Below are 19,552 nucleotides of genomic sequence, written 5' to 3'. Positions count from 1 at the left end.
ATTGACAGTGATATGTCCAGAAATAAAAATAAAATACTGTATATTAGACATGCTAAACCAACATTTAATGTCAGTAAAAGTGAAGTAGCTCCTTGTGGTTTATTATGCTGAGCCCATTTTTCATTTCAATTTGCAAAGCAAAAGGCGTTTTTGCTGTCAGTTATATTTGCTATACCAAAGTTACTGGATGTGTGTGTTCACGTGTGTTCACCCCCCCATGCAGTCAACGGTGGGCCGCCCAAGCACATTATTGATCTCTGTCGTCTAAAGTTTAGACGAGTTTAGACTCTAAACTAAAGACTGTGTGAAAGGGTACAAAATGCTCCTGCAGTCACTGGACGCCAGGTAGGACTGAGCACCAGTTTGTTTCGCTGTAGGCAATGAGTTACATCTACTGAATCTTTGCCCTCACGGTGTGCTGTTTGTATTTCTCTGCATAACCACAGTGTACAATCAGGAGTCTACCAGTAGGGTAGTTTTATTTCTGTAATGAAAGTGGTTCAATGGATGCCAATAAAATGGACCCATTCGGACAAATACCTGTACATGTCTTCAAGTTCATTTTTAATGGTACAAAAACATGAGTTTCTATGCACCGACTGGCGGACATGATTGTCCACAGCATATTCAGTAAAATGTATAGTTTTACACTTATTCGTGTGTCAGTCTATTTTGTTGTTTTTGTTTCTCTTCAAAAAATGTTTAAAAACATCGAATGATTATGTTTTCTTCTTAAATATTCAATAAAAACTGAAGATGGAAGACACTGATTCGCTGTGGCGACTCGAAGATTGAACATGTAAAACCGCTATGGAAATAGTCCACAGTCCGAAACAGAAGGGGGGCACCAACTAATATTTCGTTGGGTAGTCGGTAGTTTTTTTTAACACAACGAAGAAGAAACGGTTTTTTCACTTCCGGTGTGCCACAGTCCCGCTGACCATATTCCAGGTTCGTAATGTACGACTTCCTCTATGACAAATCTATCTCATGTCGTGTTCTAGCGCGTGCATTGTAATAATGTAAACACACAGTCATTTCCTTTTTCATTCGCCCCTTTTGATAAGCAACAATTCCTCGTCCCACCATAAGTAAGCTTCATGTAGTTTGAGGAAATGTCGCTCCCGCCGATGCTTAGCTAGTTGATGTTAGCCGGTTGTGTTTTGAAATTTGAAGTTTCTTCTACACCTGCGTGATTAAATGAGGTCAAACCATTAATACGATTGTATTATCGGCTGGTAAATGATGAAAGCGCCCCTCGATTTGGGAATGTGCCGAACAGCGTGTGCGTAAACCGTAGTTATTTTCTTTTTCAAATTTTGTACAGTACACTGTTTTTCACAAATTTAGGTCATGTGGAGCTTGTTCATCAGGTCATAATTCTCCTTGACGCCTTTTACAAGTGTGTGCTAAACAATATTTTATGTATTGAATGGTATAAGAGTGAATGTGCGTCATCTAACGGTAATTTGGAGCAATGGTTTTGAGTTCAGATAAATTTTGCAAACGGCAAAGCATATTCGCCACAATCAGAAATGTTAGAACGCAGATTGAAGCTTTTGCCCTGTTACCTTGAAATGCGAGTTAAATACTTCTGTGATCATTAGTAAATCGAAATGGTGATACTCAAATCATCCTAGTTTATATACATCCAATTACAATTCTCCGCTGTGGCGACCCCCGAAGGGAAAAGCCAAAAGGAAAAGAAAACAATTCTCATATTGGATTGGATTGGATTTGCCTTTATTAGTCTCACAGTGGAGAAATTTACATTTCACAGCGGCAAAGTGATGAAAGGAATGAAAGTAGAAAAGCATGCCCCAAATTTAATTTAAAAAAATACCATACGACAATGTTGTACTTGATCAAGAAACATGATCAAATAGAATTTGAGGTGCAGCAATTAATTGATGAATCAACCCAAATTAAATATCAAACTAATCAACAAAGATTTCATCATTTATACAACATGGTCAGGTTTTGTTATCCCCCCCACTAAATCCAACTCATTCAATGAAATGTACTTTGGCCTGCATGCCATTAAAAATGTTCAGATTATCAATTTATTCACTTTGGGTTATAAACCTGCTCACTTTACCTTGATTATATTTCGCCCTTGTGCTGCTTGTCCAAGCCACCATGCGCGTTTACATTACTTTTCACTGTTAAATATATCAATGACGACACAATGTTTGGTAAAAAAAATAATTGCAGTTTGCAGACTTTGCTGCTGTGAAATGTAAATTTCTCCACTGCAAGACTAATAAAGGCAAATCCAACACCAGATGACAATGTGATTTAGTGATGCCTGCCATCTCGTGGTGCCCTGTGCTTTTATAACTTCAAACTATATTAGAGGAAACATTTGTTAATACCTCCTGCGGAAATATGTATTTCCTGGGCACCCTGTATAATAAGCAGTGTGAACACAATTCAGTCAATTTTATAATTAAATAAGACTGGTTAGTTTGATAGGAATGATGAATATTTGTCTTTGCCAAATTTGTGATTTCTCTTCATTTTTGTGTTTGTATTTCTGGAATGCAGGTCGTGGGGAGTGGCTGCTGATGGGGGACGAAAAAGAGACCTGGAAAGTTAAAACTCTTGATGAAATACTCCTGGAGAAAAAACGCAGAAAAGAATTAGAAGAGCGAACTGATACCAAGCAACCAGACAATGTAAATTGATGAAAATGTACATTTATTTAATAACAAAAAGTGTCATTTTCCCCCTTACATTATCTATAAACAAATAATTAGAACATTCTTTTTTTGGAGATTAAGGTGTGTTTCCTGCATTTTGTATTCACGTGACTCAATGGTTAATTCCCATTTGTTTTTAAACAACAGAATTCCCAAAGCGTTGCTCCACAGGCGGATGCTCGGGAATCCAAACGCGAGACCCCGGAGGAAGGAGAACTACGGGATCAAAGGATGGAAATAACAATTCGCAATTCCCCCTACACCCGTCAAGATTCCACAGAGGACAGGTGCTTGTGCGAAACATCAAGCTACTGTGCTGATGTTGTGAAAAAAATGACAACGGTCTAAGGGAACTTTTTTGTTGCGAAATACCTCATTATTGTATTTTTATTTGTATTTGGGAATACAGAGGCGAGGAAGATGATTCACTCGCTATAAAGCCTCCACAGCAAGTTGCAAGGAAGGACAAATCTCATCACAGAAAGGAGGAGAAGAGAAAAGACAAACGACGTCGCCGCAGCCACTCAGCTGAGGGTGGTAAGGGACTTTGGAACTAAACCGCCTTTCAAATTTAAAGGACAACCGACGTCCCCGGACAAGTTGTGTCCATAATTTGTATAATGTCTTTAAATGACTTCTACTGAGCGTATTTTAATAAGATTCCACCGCATATAGCTATATTTTACATTTTAAGACTCGCGTTGAATATTCCGGAAGTCTTGTTTTTGAGTTGGTGACGAGTCCTCACCCTACGTCACTGAAGGAATGCCCCTGACCGAAAAAAGGACACATTGTAGCTGTCCTTCCATCACGTCAATGCATTTCGCTGTACTTTGGTCTGAAAACGTCATGTAGGACCAAAAAGAGGCAGAAGAGGGCGACAAAGCTCCATGTAAGGAATTAATCAGCTTGTGGAAACGGGCTGATTAATTCCTTACATGGCTTTGTCGCCATTTTCTGCCTTTTTTGGGTGCGACATTTCCCACCCCTGATGCCTCAAAATGACACGGAATAAATTCTTTAATCGATTGCAAACATGTATGCTTTGTTCTTCAGAACTATTTGAATCATATTCATAACTGGATGAATAACAAGAAAGTATATTCTCCGAATCTGAAGCCCTTGTTTTGATTCTCAAGCAAGGCAAGACGTCTTGCCGTGACACCACGAACATGGGGGCGGGACCTTCTGAAACTGTCCACTTCCGGTTTCAAATTGAAGTACTTTTTAGACACTTTAAGTCATTTTTATTGGTGTTTTGCATTTGACTAAAAATATCATACTGCGTGTTTTGGGTATTTTAGATGCTAAAAAACTTTTTTCTGATGTCAGTTCGGAAACAAAAAAGTGACGTTGGTTGTCCTTTAACTCATTCACTGACATTGACGGATTTATCCGGAAATTGAAAAGCATCGTCTGGTAGTGAATGAGTTAAATACGCGGCGGGCGTCCATTCACTGAAGGTATATTTCCTCAACAGCGACGAAGCACGCCCGGGTCAAAGATAAAGAAAGGGAGCGAGATCGCAGGAAGCGTCAATGGGAAGAAGACAAAGCCCGGCAAGACTGGGAGAGGCAGAAACGACGGGAGCAGGCCAGAGCTCATTCGCGCAGAGAGAGGTGAACACAATGGAGATTTTTTTTTTTACGTTGCCATGATGCCATCTGTATCAAGAATCACGCACTCAGATGATCCAAATTAGCCGATGACATTTTTATCTGTTGTCGCGATTGGTCAAAACAAAAATTTGGTGGGCGTGGACACATTGACACATTGCTCAACCAGCTAGCCGTATTGTTCCCTCCAGCCCTCCGCCATTTTGCTCATTGCCATCGACCAAAAATGACATCACAGTCGCTCAGGAAACAACAAATCAGAGCTTAGCTTGTGAGTGTGACGTGACCGAGATCAGAAAACACCTCAGGCCTGATTGGTCGGTCCTTGAGCGACTGTGATGTCATTTTTGGTCCACAGCAAGTGGCTCAATGGCTGCTCCCCGAGATGGATCCAAAAAATGGTGCATTTTATTGCTAATCTCATATTGTGCAAACTAGCAGAATTTGTTTAGTGTGTGTTTGTGTCTTCTCAGCCTTGTGTGAAAAATCTTTGAAGATGATTTCTTTTGATTTCGTGGATGTGGTTGTCATACCAGTCGACCATGGGTGTCAAACTCATTTCTTTGCCGCGGGCCACGTTGCAGTTATGATTTCCTCTCAGAGGCTGTTATCAAATTGGGGAAGCCAATAGAATGTTTCATCCCCTCCACATATTACATCTGGAGCGCACAACAAATTCATGAATAACTCGTTTTCAAGTATGAAGTCAGAAAATAATGACTGTTGTTGTGATATGCATATGACAACTTTTTGAAATTTTGTTTCAGACTTTAGAAAGCATCATGGAATTTCTCACATTTTATTTTATTTTGTGGGCTGAATAAAATGGTGTGGCGGGCCAGATTTGGCCCCGAGGCCTTGACTTTGACACCTGTGCAGTAGACTCATGACACTAAAGTTTGTTCATTTGTTTAGCATTGCTGCAGTCTTAACATTGTTGTGTATGTTATAATATTTGACACCTCCCCTCCCAAAAAAATTGCATTGATGAAATTGGGCTTCTGGTTGTCCGGACAGACCCCGATTGGAATCTCCTGGGTTTTTTTTGGACCACAGGGACCGTCTGGAACAGCAAGAGCGGCAGCGCGAGCGTGACAGGAAACTGCGCGAGCAGCAGAAAGAGCAACGAGAGCAGAAGGACCGAGAGAGGAGAGCCGATGAACGACGTAAAGAACGGGAGGGGCGACGAGACGGTCAGTAGTCAAATCCGGCTGGCGTCTTGCACGGTTGCCTTGTCGATCGCTTTAGGGACGTGACAATCACATTTTTCTCCACACTCACTCATCTGCATTTTAAATATTTGCTAACACCTCATCCAATATCTGTAGCAATGCATTCAGAACAACAAAAAAACTGAGCACCTGCAGCCCACTTTATGTATGTATTTATTTATTTATTGTTTGTTTGCTTCTTTCTTTATTTTATTTTATTTTTTTATTTGCTTATTTGTGTGTTTGTCTATTTATTTGTGTGTTTATGTATTTGTTTGATTTGTCATTTATTTATATGTGTATTTTTTTACACGCAGATTTGTTTATTTATTTCTGCATTGATTTATTTACCTGTTTCTTTATTTTTTGTTTGTTTATTTACTTGCCCGTTTCCACAGGCTGATTAATTCCTTACACAGAGCTTTGTTGCCCTCTTGTGCCTCTTTTTGGTGCAACACAAAGTTTTCAGACCAAACAAGTACAGCAAAATGCATTGACGTGATGGAAGGACTGATACAATGTGTCCTTTTTTCGGTCAGGGGCGTTGAGGACTCGTCACCAACTCAAAAACAAGATTTCCTGAATATTTAGCGCAAGTCTTAAAACGTAAAATATAGCTATATGCGGCGGAATCTTTGTAAAACACGCTCAGTAGAAGTCATTTTAGGCGATTTTACAAATTATGGACACAACTTGTCCTGAGGTGTCAGTTGTCCTTTAAATGTCGTTTTTTAATTGAATTAAATGTGCCTCCTAAAATAATCATAAAGCTAGCAAAATAACAATCTTAAAATGCAACATTGGAGAAGTAAAACCTGGAGATTTCACTCTGAAGAGCAGCTTCATGTTCGGTCAAATAAAAGAGCCACCTTTTTTGGTCCGCAGTGTCGTCACACCAGCGAATGGTACCAGAAGAGAAACCGAAGCAGACTCACCGCAGCCGCAGTCCTGCTCATGTTCCACGGGAGAAAACGGAATCAGGTGAAATCCGGAAATTGAGTGAGTTTATGGCTGAATAACATTTTCCATTGGGTCTGTTTCATTTTTATTTTTTTTCGTACTCATATTTTGCTCGTAGCATCAAAGGAGGAGAGGCCTGAGGTTCAAGACTTACTCGCAGACCTTCAGGACATCAGTGACAGCGAAAGGAAAACCAGCTCTGCTGAGTCTTCCGCTGGTAAGGCTCAACATTTTTTTATGTTCCCCACTGAAGAGCTATCTGAATCAGAATCATCTTTATTGCCAAGTATGTAGAGCACACAAGGAATTTGTTTCTGGTAGAACACGCTGCACTAGTATCATCATCAAAAAAATTGCAGAGAGGCACTATGCTCTATTTGGGTTACTGGTTAAAGAGTTAATGGCTTGGGGGAAGAAGCTGTTTCAATGTCTGCTGGATTTGGGCAATTTTGCTCCTCCATGGCATTGTTTGAGGGAAAAGTTTGATATTTAAAATATTTTCGGAAATCCATGTACAGTAAAGTCTCGTTATATCGATATCGGATATATCGATAGTCCCGGTTATATCGATATTTTTTCGGACTCCCTTGAATATCGATATAACGAGACTTTACTGTATTTATTTATCCATTTATTTATTTATCCTTCATCCATTTAATTATTTATTTGTGTGTTTTTTATTTATTCATTCATTTATCAGTCAATTAATTTTTGTGGTTCATCTTAGGGACGCAAGGATTTTATTAAACAATAAAAATGCAACAAATATAACAAGGGGTTTGAAAGGAGGGATGCAACTGAGTATTATATCTTGATATATTGGTCGCCACATTTTTTAGGGCGTGTCAAATGCCAGAAAGGCTAACATAGCATTAGTGTGTTTTGCCGCTCGTGCGATTATAATCAGCCTCAGAACATCACAAACAGGCTCGGACGTGACTGGTGGCTACTCTGGGGCAGTCGGGTGGGAAGAGTGGTAGCGAGCTATTATTTTAATATTGGGAACAGTCCCAATGCGTGACGAGCATTCACCTGTGATTCTGTAACCTTTGACAGCACTGCATGTTTTGTCATCAACGCCGGCTCATTTGCATGTTTGCATTTTTATGGCATTTCATCAATGGGGCAAAACAAATCACGAGAGAAACCGCCATGATCGGCGCACAAACGGATGTAAACACTCACTGCTGGTTATCATTCATTCCTCACATCTTTTAATCAAGCCTCAAGATCTGGTTCAGAGGAGGAAGAGGGGGAGGAAGAGTCCAGCAGCAAGACCGATGGTGGTGAAGAAGAAGAAGAAGAAGAAGGAGAGGAGGAAGATGGGGAAGCAGAAGAGGAAGGAGAGTCACTCTCGATCTCTGGCTCAGACAGATCTGAACAGACCGCAGGTAATCAGCCATCCTGCATTGTTGTGCTGTGAATGATTGAAGGGCAGTGCATATGTCCCTTAACTTTGACGCCTCCTTTATTACAGATGAAGTAAGTGAGGGGGAGCAGTCAGAGGAGGACTTTGCGGAGGAGCAGGAAAACGGAAATCATATACCGGCAGGTCAGCCCCCCCAATCAATTATTATCACTGGTGTCATGCCGCTCGCCGCCATTTTTTTTTACTTGACTGTTCCTGATATTCTGCACTTTTCGACTCCTCATCTTAAACCTTCATCCAACAGTACCCGAATCTCGGTTCGACCACGATACTGAGGAAAGCGGTGAGGAGATGGAAGATGAAGAAGAAGAAGAAGAAGAAGATGAAGAGGCAGGGGACGGCGACCCGACCCCTCAATCGCAGACTCATTCACGCTCCCCAACACCCGAAGGAAACTACATTCCTGACTCCCCGCCGATTTCACCTGTGGAGCTCAAGAAGGAGCTGCCCAAATATTTGCCTGCTTTACAGGTGCGTGTCAAAGCAGTCGTATTCCTAGCAGTGCTGTGAAAATAGTGTTTGCCCACTTCCTCATTTTGGTTTTCTTTGCTTATATAATAATAATAATAATAATAATAATAATAATAATACATTTCATTTTAAGCGCCTTTCAAAGCGCTCAGGGACACTTTGCAGTCACAGACAAGCATAGGTATGATAATAAATAAAATACAATCACAAATAGAATACAATAAATAAAATAGTTATAAATAGAAACAAGAGAAAGAGCTACACGGAAAATGACATTTTAAATAGGTTATGGATAGCTTTAAATGTATAAAGAATTTTTAAAGTTGATTCTATATTTGACCGGTAGCCAGTGGAGCTCTTGGAGGATGGGGACATATTTATCACATACATCAAACCAATTTTACTATCACACAGAGACGTTAATGAAATACCAAATGTAGTTTCCAATTGTTAATTTCATTCATCAGAGATTAAAGTCCTCTGGATTTTATCTGTCTGTGCATCCATCCCTATCTATTTTATATCTATTTATTTATTTATTTTTAGATTTTTTTTTTTTTTTACAAAGTCCGCTTTTATCTCTCATTTATTAACGCCCCCCTCCCCCCCAAAAAAGACATTACCCAGTCCCGACGTAAAAAAGTAATAACCCGCCCGACCCTACTGGCAACACCCTTGCACCATCAGATTTATTGTTCCGAAATAATAATACATTTCATTTATAAGCACCTTTCAAAACTCTCAAGGTCACTTTACAGTCACAGGATCAGTTTTTCTGTAGGTGAGCAGCGGCAGCCACACGCGCTCGCGTTCACTGTTGTGGTCCTATAGGTGAGACTCACATTAAAATGAAGGCAAATGAAACATGAATGAATATGCCAATCTGTTTATTTATCTCATATAAAATAAATATCCAAAAGCCCACAACCGCTCAAAAATGTCTTCTTTGCAATTTAACCCAATCTTGTTTTGAATTCAATGAAATAGAACACATCCTGCATGCACCCCCCCCCCCCCCCTGTTTGGATTGTGACTCATCACCTGCCCTCGTCTTTCAGGGCTGCCGCAGCGTCGAAGAATTCCAATGCCTCAACCGAATTGAGGAGGGCACGTACGGTGTGGTGTACAGAGCCAAGGACAAAAAGACGGGTAATGAATTTGACGTGACATGCACCCGATTGGCTCGAAGGTGTTGTCGCTCTGACGTCTTTCCATTGCGTTTATGTTGACAGATGAAATTGTGGCATTAAAAAGGCTCAAAATGGAGAAGGAGAAGGAGGGCTTCCCGATCACGTCCTTGCGAGAAATCAATACCATCATGAAAGCGCAGCACCCCAACATTGTCACAGTGAGGGTGAGAAAACTTTTTTTTTTAAATTTATGTGTGCGTTTATATTTTTTTATGTCTAACCTCTAATAATGGTGTCAGACTCATTTTTTTGCTGGGGGGCCACACTGTAGTTACAGTTTCCTCTCAGGGAGCGTTACGAATTTGAGGAAGCCATATGAATGTTTCATCCCCTCCACATATTACATACAGAGCACACAACAAATTAATAAATAATTAGTTTTCAAATCTGAAGTCAAGAATAATACCTGTTATTGTGGCTTTTATATGATAATTTGAAATTTGAGTTTTGACTTTCTTTACATGTATGATTTGCTTTCGCGGGCCGAATAACATAATGTGGTGGGCCAAATTTGGCCCCCGGGCCTTGACTTTGACACATGTGCTCTAATGCCTCGTAGGAAATAGTTGTGGGAAGTAACATGGACAAGATCTACATTGTGATGAACTACGTTGAGCATGACTTGAAGAGTCTGATGGAAACCATGAAGCAGCCTTTCCTGCCAGGTAACGAATCAACTGGCGATTGCCAAGCGATGCCTACCGCAGCCGTTAACTCTGCCGAAACGGCGCCGTTCAATCCGCTCGCAGGAGAAGTCAAAACGTTGATGATTCAACTACTTCGAGGGGTCCGTCATCTCCATGACAACTGGATTCTCCACCGGGACCTGAAGACCTCCAACCTGCTGCTTAGTCACAAGGGCATCCTGAAGGTGGGTTGGCTTCAAGCAACTCTTTTCTGTTTTTCTTGCTTTCTTTGGTGCTGCAGGATTAGCAACAGGAATGGCGTTTTGTAAACCGTGTTTAAACTCAAATGAAATGTAAATCCATTTTGGTAATTTGGTTTGTGTTGTAATTGGAATACCATGCTCGACTTATACGTGAGCGGTGATTATCTCATAACATTTCCTCCCGTTTTCTGACACGTTACCGAGTAACCAAATCATAATTTGTGCAAAAAACAACATTTATTAATTTACAACAGATTTTCTTAGTTTCTTACAGACAGTGTTTTTTAGGTGTTCAATTACCCGACGTGTTTCGGCATATACTTCCGCCTTCGTCAGAGTGTCACGGACAACATTCATTCATTCATTAGTTTATTTATTTATTTATTTATTCATTCGTTTATTGTGATGTATGTCTAAAGAAATATCCTGCTTTTGAGTAATATATAGATAGAAAACTCAGACTGATGGGGTGAATTAGACAAAAGAAATCAAATAATTAATTGATTATTTAAGGAAATGAAGGAAATGAATATTCCTCCTATTTTCTGACATTTTCCATACCAGCAGTGTAACTGAATAATAGATGGTTCATTTTATTTATTTAAAGGACAACCGACGTCACTTTTTTGTTTCTTAACTGACATCAGAAAAACGTTTTATAGCATCTAAAATACCCAAAACATGCAGTATGATATTTTTAGTCAAATGCAAAACACCAATAAAAATGACTTAAAGTGTCCAAAATCTGCAAAAAATTGAGCTGCGAATTGGGCATTTTCAGAAAGTCCCGCCTCCAGTTTGTGACGTCACGCCAAGACGTCTTGCATTGCTTGAGAATCAAAACAATGGCTTCAGATTCGGAGAATATGCTTTCTTGTTACACCTCCAGTTATGAATATGATTCAAATAGTTCTGAAGAGGAAAGCATACATGTTTGCAATCGATTAAAGAATTTATTCCATGCTATTTTGAGGCAACACTGGGGAGAAGCGATCATCAGAAAAGATGCACAAAATAGCGACCTCCTGTGGCCACCTCCGTTTCCACAGGCTGATAAATTCCTTATATGGAGCTTGGGCACCCTCTTCTGGCGGCTTTTGGGTGCAACACAAGGTTTTCAGACCAAACAATACAGCAAAATACATTGACGTGATGGAAGGACTGCTACAATGTGTCTTTTCTTTGGTCAGGGGGAATTCCTTTAGTGACGTCACATACGGACTCATCACCAACTCAAAAACAAGACTTCCTGAATATTCAGCGAGAGTCTTAAAACGTAAAATATAGCTATATGCGGTGGAATCTTTTTAAAATAAGCTCAGTAGAAGTCATTTGAAGCCATTTTACAAATTATGGACACAACTTGTCTGGAGACGTCGGTTGTCCTTTAAATGCAATGTCTGTTTGAAGCAATTTGCTCTTTTAGAGAAATAGCGGCATAGAAATTTAACACAAAAAAAATCTGGGTGATGTGAATTGGACAAAAAAAAATCCAAAGATGAAATGTAACTGAATCATAAATGGTGCAGATTGTAGTTTTTATTTGTCGTTTTGTTTTATTATGTTTTTGTTTGTTTATTTTAATTGCAATTTCTGTTTCAAGCAATTGCTTGTTTTGGAGTAATAGCGACGTAGGAATTGAACACCTTATTAAAAAAACAATTCAGACTGATTGCATGAATTGTTTTAAAAAAGGAAAAAAAGAACGATTAATTGATTACTTAAGAAAAATAATAATTGAACATATCCACTTGATCGTTATCAGTTGAACATATCCAACAGCTTAAAACCCTAATTGAACCCCCCACCCCACTACCACTTTTTTTTCTTTTCCTTGCAACAATATGACATAACATTATTGTTCTGCAATTTTAGGTCGGTGACTTTGGTTTAGCCCGTGAGTACGGTTCCCCGCTGAAGCCCTACACTCCTGTCGTGGTGACCCTGTGGTACAGATCGCCGGAGCTGCTGCTCGGAGCCAAGGTAAAAAGCGTATGGAGGTGTCGGGGCGGCGGTTGGTTGATGACCATGTTGTCGCCGCTGATATTTTTATCCCTAAAGTATATTTCCAAACATAAAGCAACATCTGCAAATCCCTTAGCTTAGCAAATTAGACTTTTACGCAAGATGATTTACACGTGGAAAAGCTCCAGCGGTCGTCACAGCACATCCACTTTCGCAGGCCAGACAAACCCAAGTTGAAACGTGCCAGGCAGACTGTCTGCGTTACGTTTTTATGGACCGCCGCTGTGTGTGTTTTTTTTTTTTCACCCGCCCTTCTCCCGCAGGAATACTCCACAGCTGTCGACATGTGGTCTGTGGGATGCATATTTGGAGAGCTCCTCACCCAGAAACCTCTTTTTCCTGGAAAATCTGAAATCGACCAAATCAATAAAATATTCAAGGTAAACGTTCACATTTGTCTTCGTCGTGAAGGTGTTGAGAGCTTGTAAATCACTTAACTACGCGTTGCGTAGCGGGTGAGCTCAGTTTGCAGCTCTGAATGTGACCATGGCGTGGTGCTGCTACACTAAAACACTAAGCAGCCCCACTTTCGTTGTCTGGATAAGTTTGGACTGATTTGAGCCTCTCAAATTGTTCCTCCCTCATTACCTGCGTTGAAGCTTTTGAGCACGTCCGGTTGAGTGGAAATATCCATCTGCCGTTCCAATGAGAGGTTTGGTTATGTGTTGTTTGTGTGGTCTTATTAGGATCTGGGCTCACCCAGTGAGAAAATCTGGCCGGGTTACAATGAGCTGCCCGCCGTGAAGAAGATGACTTTCACAGAGCATCCCTACAACAACCTGCGTAAGCGCTTTGGTGCGCTGCTCTCCGACCAGGGATTCGACTTAATGAACAAGTGAGTTCATTTCACCGTTTGATATTGAAGGCGGCGCCGGCCAGGGGTGAGGGGGGCCCAAAGTGGTCTGCCGTCTGACTCACTTTGGCAAGTTTGGGTTTATCTTCAGCGAAAACGTCACATTTATGTGGTAGTTTGACATAACGCCGTCAAGTAAACCCTTCCCCTGACAATGTTATTTAGTCCTCGCTGACAGGATGCCAAAATGAGATGTGAGGTGCAGGCAAAATGTCAAACAGATACATCAGTAGGATTTGGCAGCTGGGCGGGGAAAAAAACTCCCTCACACATCAACGCATTCTTACGTTGTTCCTTTGTTGGCTCCGCAGCTTTTTATTCACACTGTGCTTTTCTGGCCGTCTTGCGTAAAAACATGACAACGGTAGCCCACTGCTGAGAGGGGGGTGAGATGGGGTGAGAGAGAGAGAGAGAGAGAGAGAGAGAGAGAGAAAAAAAAAAAGAGAGAGGGAGTGAAAGAGGGAGAGCAAAAGAGAGGGAGCAAAACAGTGACCAAGAGAGCGAAAGTGAGAGAGTGTGACAGAGGGAGGGAGGGAGAGCAAAAGAGAGGGAGCAAAACAGTGACCAAGAGAGCGAAAGTGAGAGAGTGTGACAGAGGGAGGGAGGGAGAAAAGCAGTGAAAGAGAGAAAAAGAGTGAGCAATAGAGAGAAAGTGACAGAGTGTGAGAGAGGGAGGGAGGGAGAGAGAGAAGCAGTGAGAGAGAGGGCAAAAGAGTGAGAGAGAGAGAGAGAGACAGCAAAAGAGTGAGAGAGAGGGAGGGAAAGAGGCAGAACGTGAGAGAGGAGAGAATGAGAGGAAGAATGCGAGAGAGAAAGAAAGAGGAGAGAAAGGGAGAGAGACTGAGAGAGGGGAGAGAAAGAGAGCAGAAAGATGAGAGAGAGAGAGAGAGAGAGAGAGAGAGAGAGAGAGAGAGTGAGAGAGAGAGAGAGAGAGAAGAGAGAGAGACTTGACTTTCCCAGATCTTGTCACCCACCCACAAAGTTGTTGCAGGCACCTGTAAAAGAGAAACATGCACTGCGCAGCGTGAGGATCGCGGTTCACTGAGACTTTTTGGGCCCCTTCCAGCCGTTAAAAAGAAAAGAAAACACGGCAGTGATTCAGTCCATGCAAAGTCGACTCTTGTTTGAAAAATGTCGGATGGAGTTGCTGAATGAATATCGAAAGGTATAATACGTTGGCAGCACACTTGACGCAGCACACTTGACGCCCGCCAAGCTTCCCAAATCCAAGAGAGACGCAGTTGGGATCACTCGCAAGTTCACATTCAAGTGTCGCCAGAATGGCAATCTAAAATATTCCCACCACGATGTTAAGATCTTCCGGCGTGGTATATCTTTTTGTAGCACATATTAATTTTTTTACATATTTATTTCCTTTTTTTTTTTTTTGGAAAGCCAGAAAGTTGACTTTTTTTTAAACTCCTTTACTGAATTCCCAAATGTATTCGAAAAGCATGATGAGGAGCACAATTCCTGAATTTGTTTGGATTTTGGTTTTTCTTGCGGAGATGCCGATAAAGCGCTGATCACACCTCTGGCAAAGTTTTCCCCTTCCACGAGGGGGCAGCATTTGCATTTTGTCCATGTTAATCCTTTGCTAGAGCTTCAGCTGTTGCTAAAGCGCCATACAAATCAATATGTATGTATTGTATTCTATTTTGTACAGCTGCCCCCATTTCAAGCTCATATAACCCCAAACCCATATAATTTCGGAATTAACTCTTTTTTTTTTTTGATGAAAGACGAGAGTCTAAGGTTTCTTCGGCTGAATTTAATGTTGATGGAGTCCTAAAACTTCTGTGGGACCTGCAATTGGAGTGAAAATGACAAAAACCCTGGAACTGGAGTGGACACGTTTTTTTTCTTCACATTGTCTGGTGTTAATGAGTTAATTCGTTAATGAGTTTAAACAAGTTTATGTTAATGAGGACAAGAAGAAAAAAATCACTGAATGCTCAGTTCAGGCTGTCTCAAACAGATGCTCACTGCGGCCCCTGTTTTACAGCAATACTAAATGTTTTGTATTGCTTCCGTATCCACGACAACCGGTGACGAGCGAAGATAATATCCCCAAGATGCCCAATGACAATTTTTAACAACTTGACTGTTGCTGTTAAATCTTTCCGAATGTTCCTTCTCTCTGGTTGTTATTCTTCAAGACCGTCCTGAAAAATACAAGTTTGATAACCTAAGTTACCCTCGCTAGCGCCTCCCTCTCCAAAATAACGATGGATTCCCTTCCAGATTCCTCACCTACTGTCCCGCCAAGCGGATCCTGTGCGACGAGGGGCTCAAGCACGAGTACTTCCGCGAAACGCCGCTGCCCATCGAGCCCTCCATGTTCCCCACATGGCCGGCCAAAAGTGAGCAACAGAGGGTAAAAAGAGGCACTAGCCCTCGGCCGCCCGAGGGAGGTCTGGGCTACAGTCAACTGGTAAGGCCATTAGCTTCCATTTTCTCCATGACATAAAAGCCAGCCGGCGAGTAGGCTTTCCGAAGGACGCTTGTGTTAAATAGATTAAAGGCCGACAAGCCTCTGCTTTGTGTCTGCCGAGTTCCCTCTTGCGTTTTCCATGATGTGCCGACTGACGTTCCTTAATGTTTTCAACAGTGGTACTACGGGGAATCCGACTGTACCCACGATGGGAGTTTAATTTCCGCCGCATTGGGAATTGTACCTTTTACTCATAACCGCTTCAAAAGAATCGATTTTGATCACAACAATCGAGTCGATGACAGGATCAATTTCTGTCATGTACAAAGTATGGTCGACCCTTTAAAAGGACAACCGACGTCACTTTTTTGTTTCTTAACTGACATCAGAAAAACGTTTTATAGCATCTAAAATACCCAAAACACGCTGGCTGATATTTTTATAATAATAATAATACATTTCATTTATAAGCGCCTTTCAAAACTCATAGGATAAGTTTTTCTGTGGATGAGCAGCGGCAGCCACACGCGCCTGCATTCACTCAACCCGGAAGTAACTCAAATAGTTAGAAAGCTAGCTAACTAGTCAATCGATAACCAACAGCTACCTAGCTAGATAGCCAGCCAGCTAGCTAGCTAATATTTTAGTCAAATGAAAAACAATAAAAATAAAATAAAAATGAGTTAAAGTGTCCAAAAACGACTTCAAAATGAAACGGGAAATGGCCAGTTTCAGAAGGTGCCGCCCCGTTGTTCGTGATGTCACGCCAAGACGTCTTGCCTTGCTCGAGAATCAAAACAATGGGAGAATATGACTTCTTGATATCATCCAGTTATGAATATGATTCAAATAGTTCTGAAGAGGAAAGCATAAATGTTTGCAATCGATTAAAGAAGTCCTTCCGTGTCATTTTGAGGCGTTTGGACTGCAATGTAGCGTCCCAGAAAATGCACAAGATGGCGCCCGAGCTCCGTTGGAAATGGGCTGATTTGTGTCAGCTAGTATCAAATAGTAGTCTTAGTGCAACACACAACGATTCACCATTGTATTATAATAATAATAATAATAATAATAATAATAATAATAATAATAATAATACATTTCATTTATAAGCGCCTATCAAAACTCTGAAGGTCACTTTACAGTCATAGGATAAATTTTTTCTGTGGGTGAGCAGCGGCAGCCACATGCGCCAGCGTTCACTCAACCCCGAAGTAACTAAAATAGATAGAAAGCTAGCTAGCTAGCTAATGGATAGCAAATAAATAGGTAATACATAGCCAGATAGCCATCTTACAGCCACTTTTGAAGATTATTCCACTTTGATTGATACAGGATCTAGTCTTGATTTTGTCACCTCTTCTCAGTCTCCAACCTCTGCCCGTGTTGTTGGACTCCTCTGTCCGCAGGGGGACGACGACCTGAAGGACACGGGCTTTCACCTGACCACCAGCAATCAGGGGGCATCCGCAGTCGGACCCGGATTCAGCCTTAAATTCTAAACGGGACTTCCATGGCTGAGAAAGAAGAACACTGCCACTGGACTGAAGCGCAAAGAACAGAATAATATGCCAGATTGGCGCAAACTGTCGACCAGGACCGTCTCAGAGCAAGAATGGTCGCTATGACGTGTTTCCCAAATGCTCAGGCTCTCCTCCACCTGTGTTACCAACCCCCTCCCACCCCCCACCCCTTTTTGTATATTATTTTTGAGTTTCCTTTGTTTTTTTCAATTTACTGAACAGCGTGATGATGGAGGTAGGTAATTTACTTGCTATCCGGCACAGCTACTCCAATCTGTCTGTTCACTCAAACATCAAGGCGATATATTTTGGTTTTTTTTTAATCAAAAATAAAGAAAAACGAACAAAAAAAAGGAAACCTTCGTAAATGGGGGTGGTGATGTCATTCTACATGCCGTCCGCCGTTACTATTCAGTGTTGGAATCAAATAAATCAACTAGGGATTTGCGCTCCACCAAAAAAAAACAAAAAAAACACACAATTCAGCAGCCCACATCTGCTCAGTCTAAGATGCTGTGACGCCTTAACAAAACAGACAGACCGAGAAAAGTCAGTTATTGAGTTTGATGGGCTCCAGTGGAGCTCTTCTGTTTCAGCGTTCCACCTGATGTGTGGAAGAAGACCAGCTGGTGCGTCGCGTGACTGATTATGTTTGGCACCAGACCATCAGACGAGAGCAAGTGAGGTGTATGAGGTGTTCCACATGTCCCTGAGGGTCCAGATATTGTACACGCAGAGGTTGGAGAAAAATCTTGTTAATGCCTTGAAGGACAACCGACGCCCTGGACAAGTTTTGTCCATAATTTGTAAAATCACTTTAAATGACTTTGACTGCCCGTATTTTACAAAGATTCCACCGCACATCGCTATATTTTACGTTTTAAGACCCACACTGCATATTCAGGAAGTCTTGTTTTCGAGTTGGTGACGAGTCCTGTCGTCACGTCACGTTTGGAACGCCCCTGACCGAGAAAGCGACACATAATGCATTTTGGGTACTTTGTTTGGTCTGAAAACTTCGTGTTGATCCGTGTTGATGGCAAAATTAGAAGGAAAACACATAAATAACGTGATGGTGAATCGTTGTGTGTTGCACCAAGACTACTATTTGATACATGCTGACACAAATTCCCAGCAGACAAATCAGCCCATTTCCAATGGAGCTTGGGCGCCATCTTGTGCATTTTCTGGGACGCTATATTTCATCCAGATGCCTCAAAATGACACGGAATGACTTCTTCAATCGATTGCAGACATTTATGCTTTCCTCTTCAGAACTATTTGAATCATATTCATAACTGGATGAGTTAGATTCTAATCAAATAAGAAGATGCTTTCTTCTAACTGTTAGAAGAAAGCATCTTCTCCGAATTTGAAGCCATTGTTTTGATTCTCGAGCAAGGCAAGACATCTTGGCGTGACGTCACGAACAAGGGGGCGGGACCTTCTGAAACTGAAACTTTCTTAGATACTTTTGAAGTAGTTTTGGGAGACTTTAAGTCATTTTTATTGGTGTTTTTCAATTGACAAAATATCAGCCTGCGTTTTTTTGGGTATTTTAGATGCTATAAAACGTTTTTCTGATGTCAGTTAGGAAACAAAAAAATGGTGTCGGTTGTCCTTTAAAAAAATAATAAAAAAAAATAGCGAACAAACCAGTTTTGGTTTCGATTCGGTCGGTTCATACGGGCTGTTGACTACATTGTTCCTTTTGTGCTTCATGGAATTTGAGCGAATTTGCAGGGATGAGCTTTTTTCCCAAGCCGATTGTTACATTGGCCCACCGAATGACATCCACTCCAAGAATTGCTTTCAAATATTCTGCCTTGACAAAGGTAATCCGTTCCAGAATTTTTTTGTCTGTCTTTTTATGAACGAAAATCACAAAATTATATTTTTGATTTAAATCCTGTTTACCTGTCAATCACATTTCGCGTTAACATGAAGCTAGTGGGAGAGGGGCAATGACGTGTAGTCAGGGGAGGCAGGTGAGGCTGTGCCTCACTTGTCATCATGGAAATATCAAATGAAAACAAATTAAACAGTTATATTTATTTAGTGATTTGTACTTTGAAGTTCTTTTCCATTTAACTTCACCATTTTTTTTTTATTTTTTTTTTTGCAAAATCGCTGAATTTTCACATTTCCTGTTGAAATACTAAGAAGAGACGAGCAGTGAGGCAGCAGCCGGCTGAGCCTCACCATGGATTGCGCAATCACTATTCTAACTGCTGGCTTGCCCTGAAGTG

The 19,552-nt window shown here is 41.1% G+C and overlaps 1 protein-coding gene across 4 annotated transcripts; it reads left to right on the top strand.

Moving 5' to 3' along the window:
* The first annotated feature begins 830 nt into the window (after positions 1–830).
* Positions 831–18,602, top strand: cdk11b (cyclin dependent kinase 11B). 4 transcript variants are annotated; one of them, XM_089009204.1, is made up of 20 exons: positions 831–951; positions 2,548–2,678; positions 2,850–2,989; positions 3,112–3,239; positions 4,183–4,321; positions 5,336–5,511; positions 6,415–6,528; positions 6,608–6,706; positions 7,713–7,880; positions 7,967–8,041; positions 8,163–8,389; positions 9,448–9,538; positions 9,622–9,743; positions 10,139–10,244; positions 10,329–10,450; positions 12,344–12,451; positions 12,757–12,873; positions 13,180–13,328; positions 15,591–15,780; positions 17,190–18,600. In XM_089009204.1, exons 2-20 carry the CDS (start codon positions 2,568–2,570, stop codon positions 17,280–17,282), a joined length of 2,475 nt encoding a protein of 824 aa, XP_088865330.1. In that variant the 5' UTR covers positions 831–951; positions 2,548–2,567; the 3' UTR covers positions 17,283–18,600. The 4 variants fall into 4 exon arrangements, with proteins under 4 accessions (XP_088865330.1, XP_088865345.1, XP_088865337.1 ...); XM_089009219.1 differs by lacking the exon at positions 831–951 and adding an exon at positions 962–1,091 and having other exon boundaries at positions 5,375–5,511; positions 17,190–18,602; XM_089009211.1 differs by lacking the exon at positions 831–951 and adding an exon at positions 962–1,091 and having other exon boundaries at positions 6,415–6,510.
* Positions 18,603–19,552: the final 950 nt, after the last annotated feature.

This window comes from Hippocampus bargibanti, linkage group LG01 (assembly GCF_051943395.1).
Source record: "Hippocampus bargibanti isolate YZ-2025 linkage group LG01, ASM5194339v1, whole genome shotgun sequence".
In the NCBI taxonomy this organism is placed as follows: domain Eukaryota; kingdom Metazoa; phylum Chordata; class Actinopteri; order Syngnathiformes; family Syngnathidae; genus Hippocampus; species Hippocampus bargibanti.
Note: the sequence above shows the minus strand (reverse complement) of the source record. Positions and strands in the feature narration are given on the sequence as shown.

What these genes read in the sequence shown, in the direction of transcription:
- cdk11b (XM_089009204.1), top strand. Translation starts at nt 2,568, where the DNA reads ATGGGGGACGAAAAAGAGACCTGGAAAGTTAAAACTCTTGATGAAATA. An exon ending in ATACCAAGCAACCAGACAAT is followed by an intron (nt 2,679 to 2,849) that starts GTAAATTGATGA and finishes TTTAAACAACAG; the next exon opens with AATTCCCAAAGCGTTGCTCC. An exon ending in CAGATCTGAACAGACCGCAG is followed by an intron (nt 7,881 to 7,966) that starts GTAATCAGCCAT and finishes CCTTTATTACAG; the next exon opens with ATGAAGTAAGTGAGGGGGAG.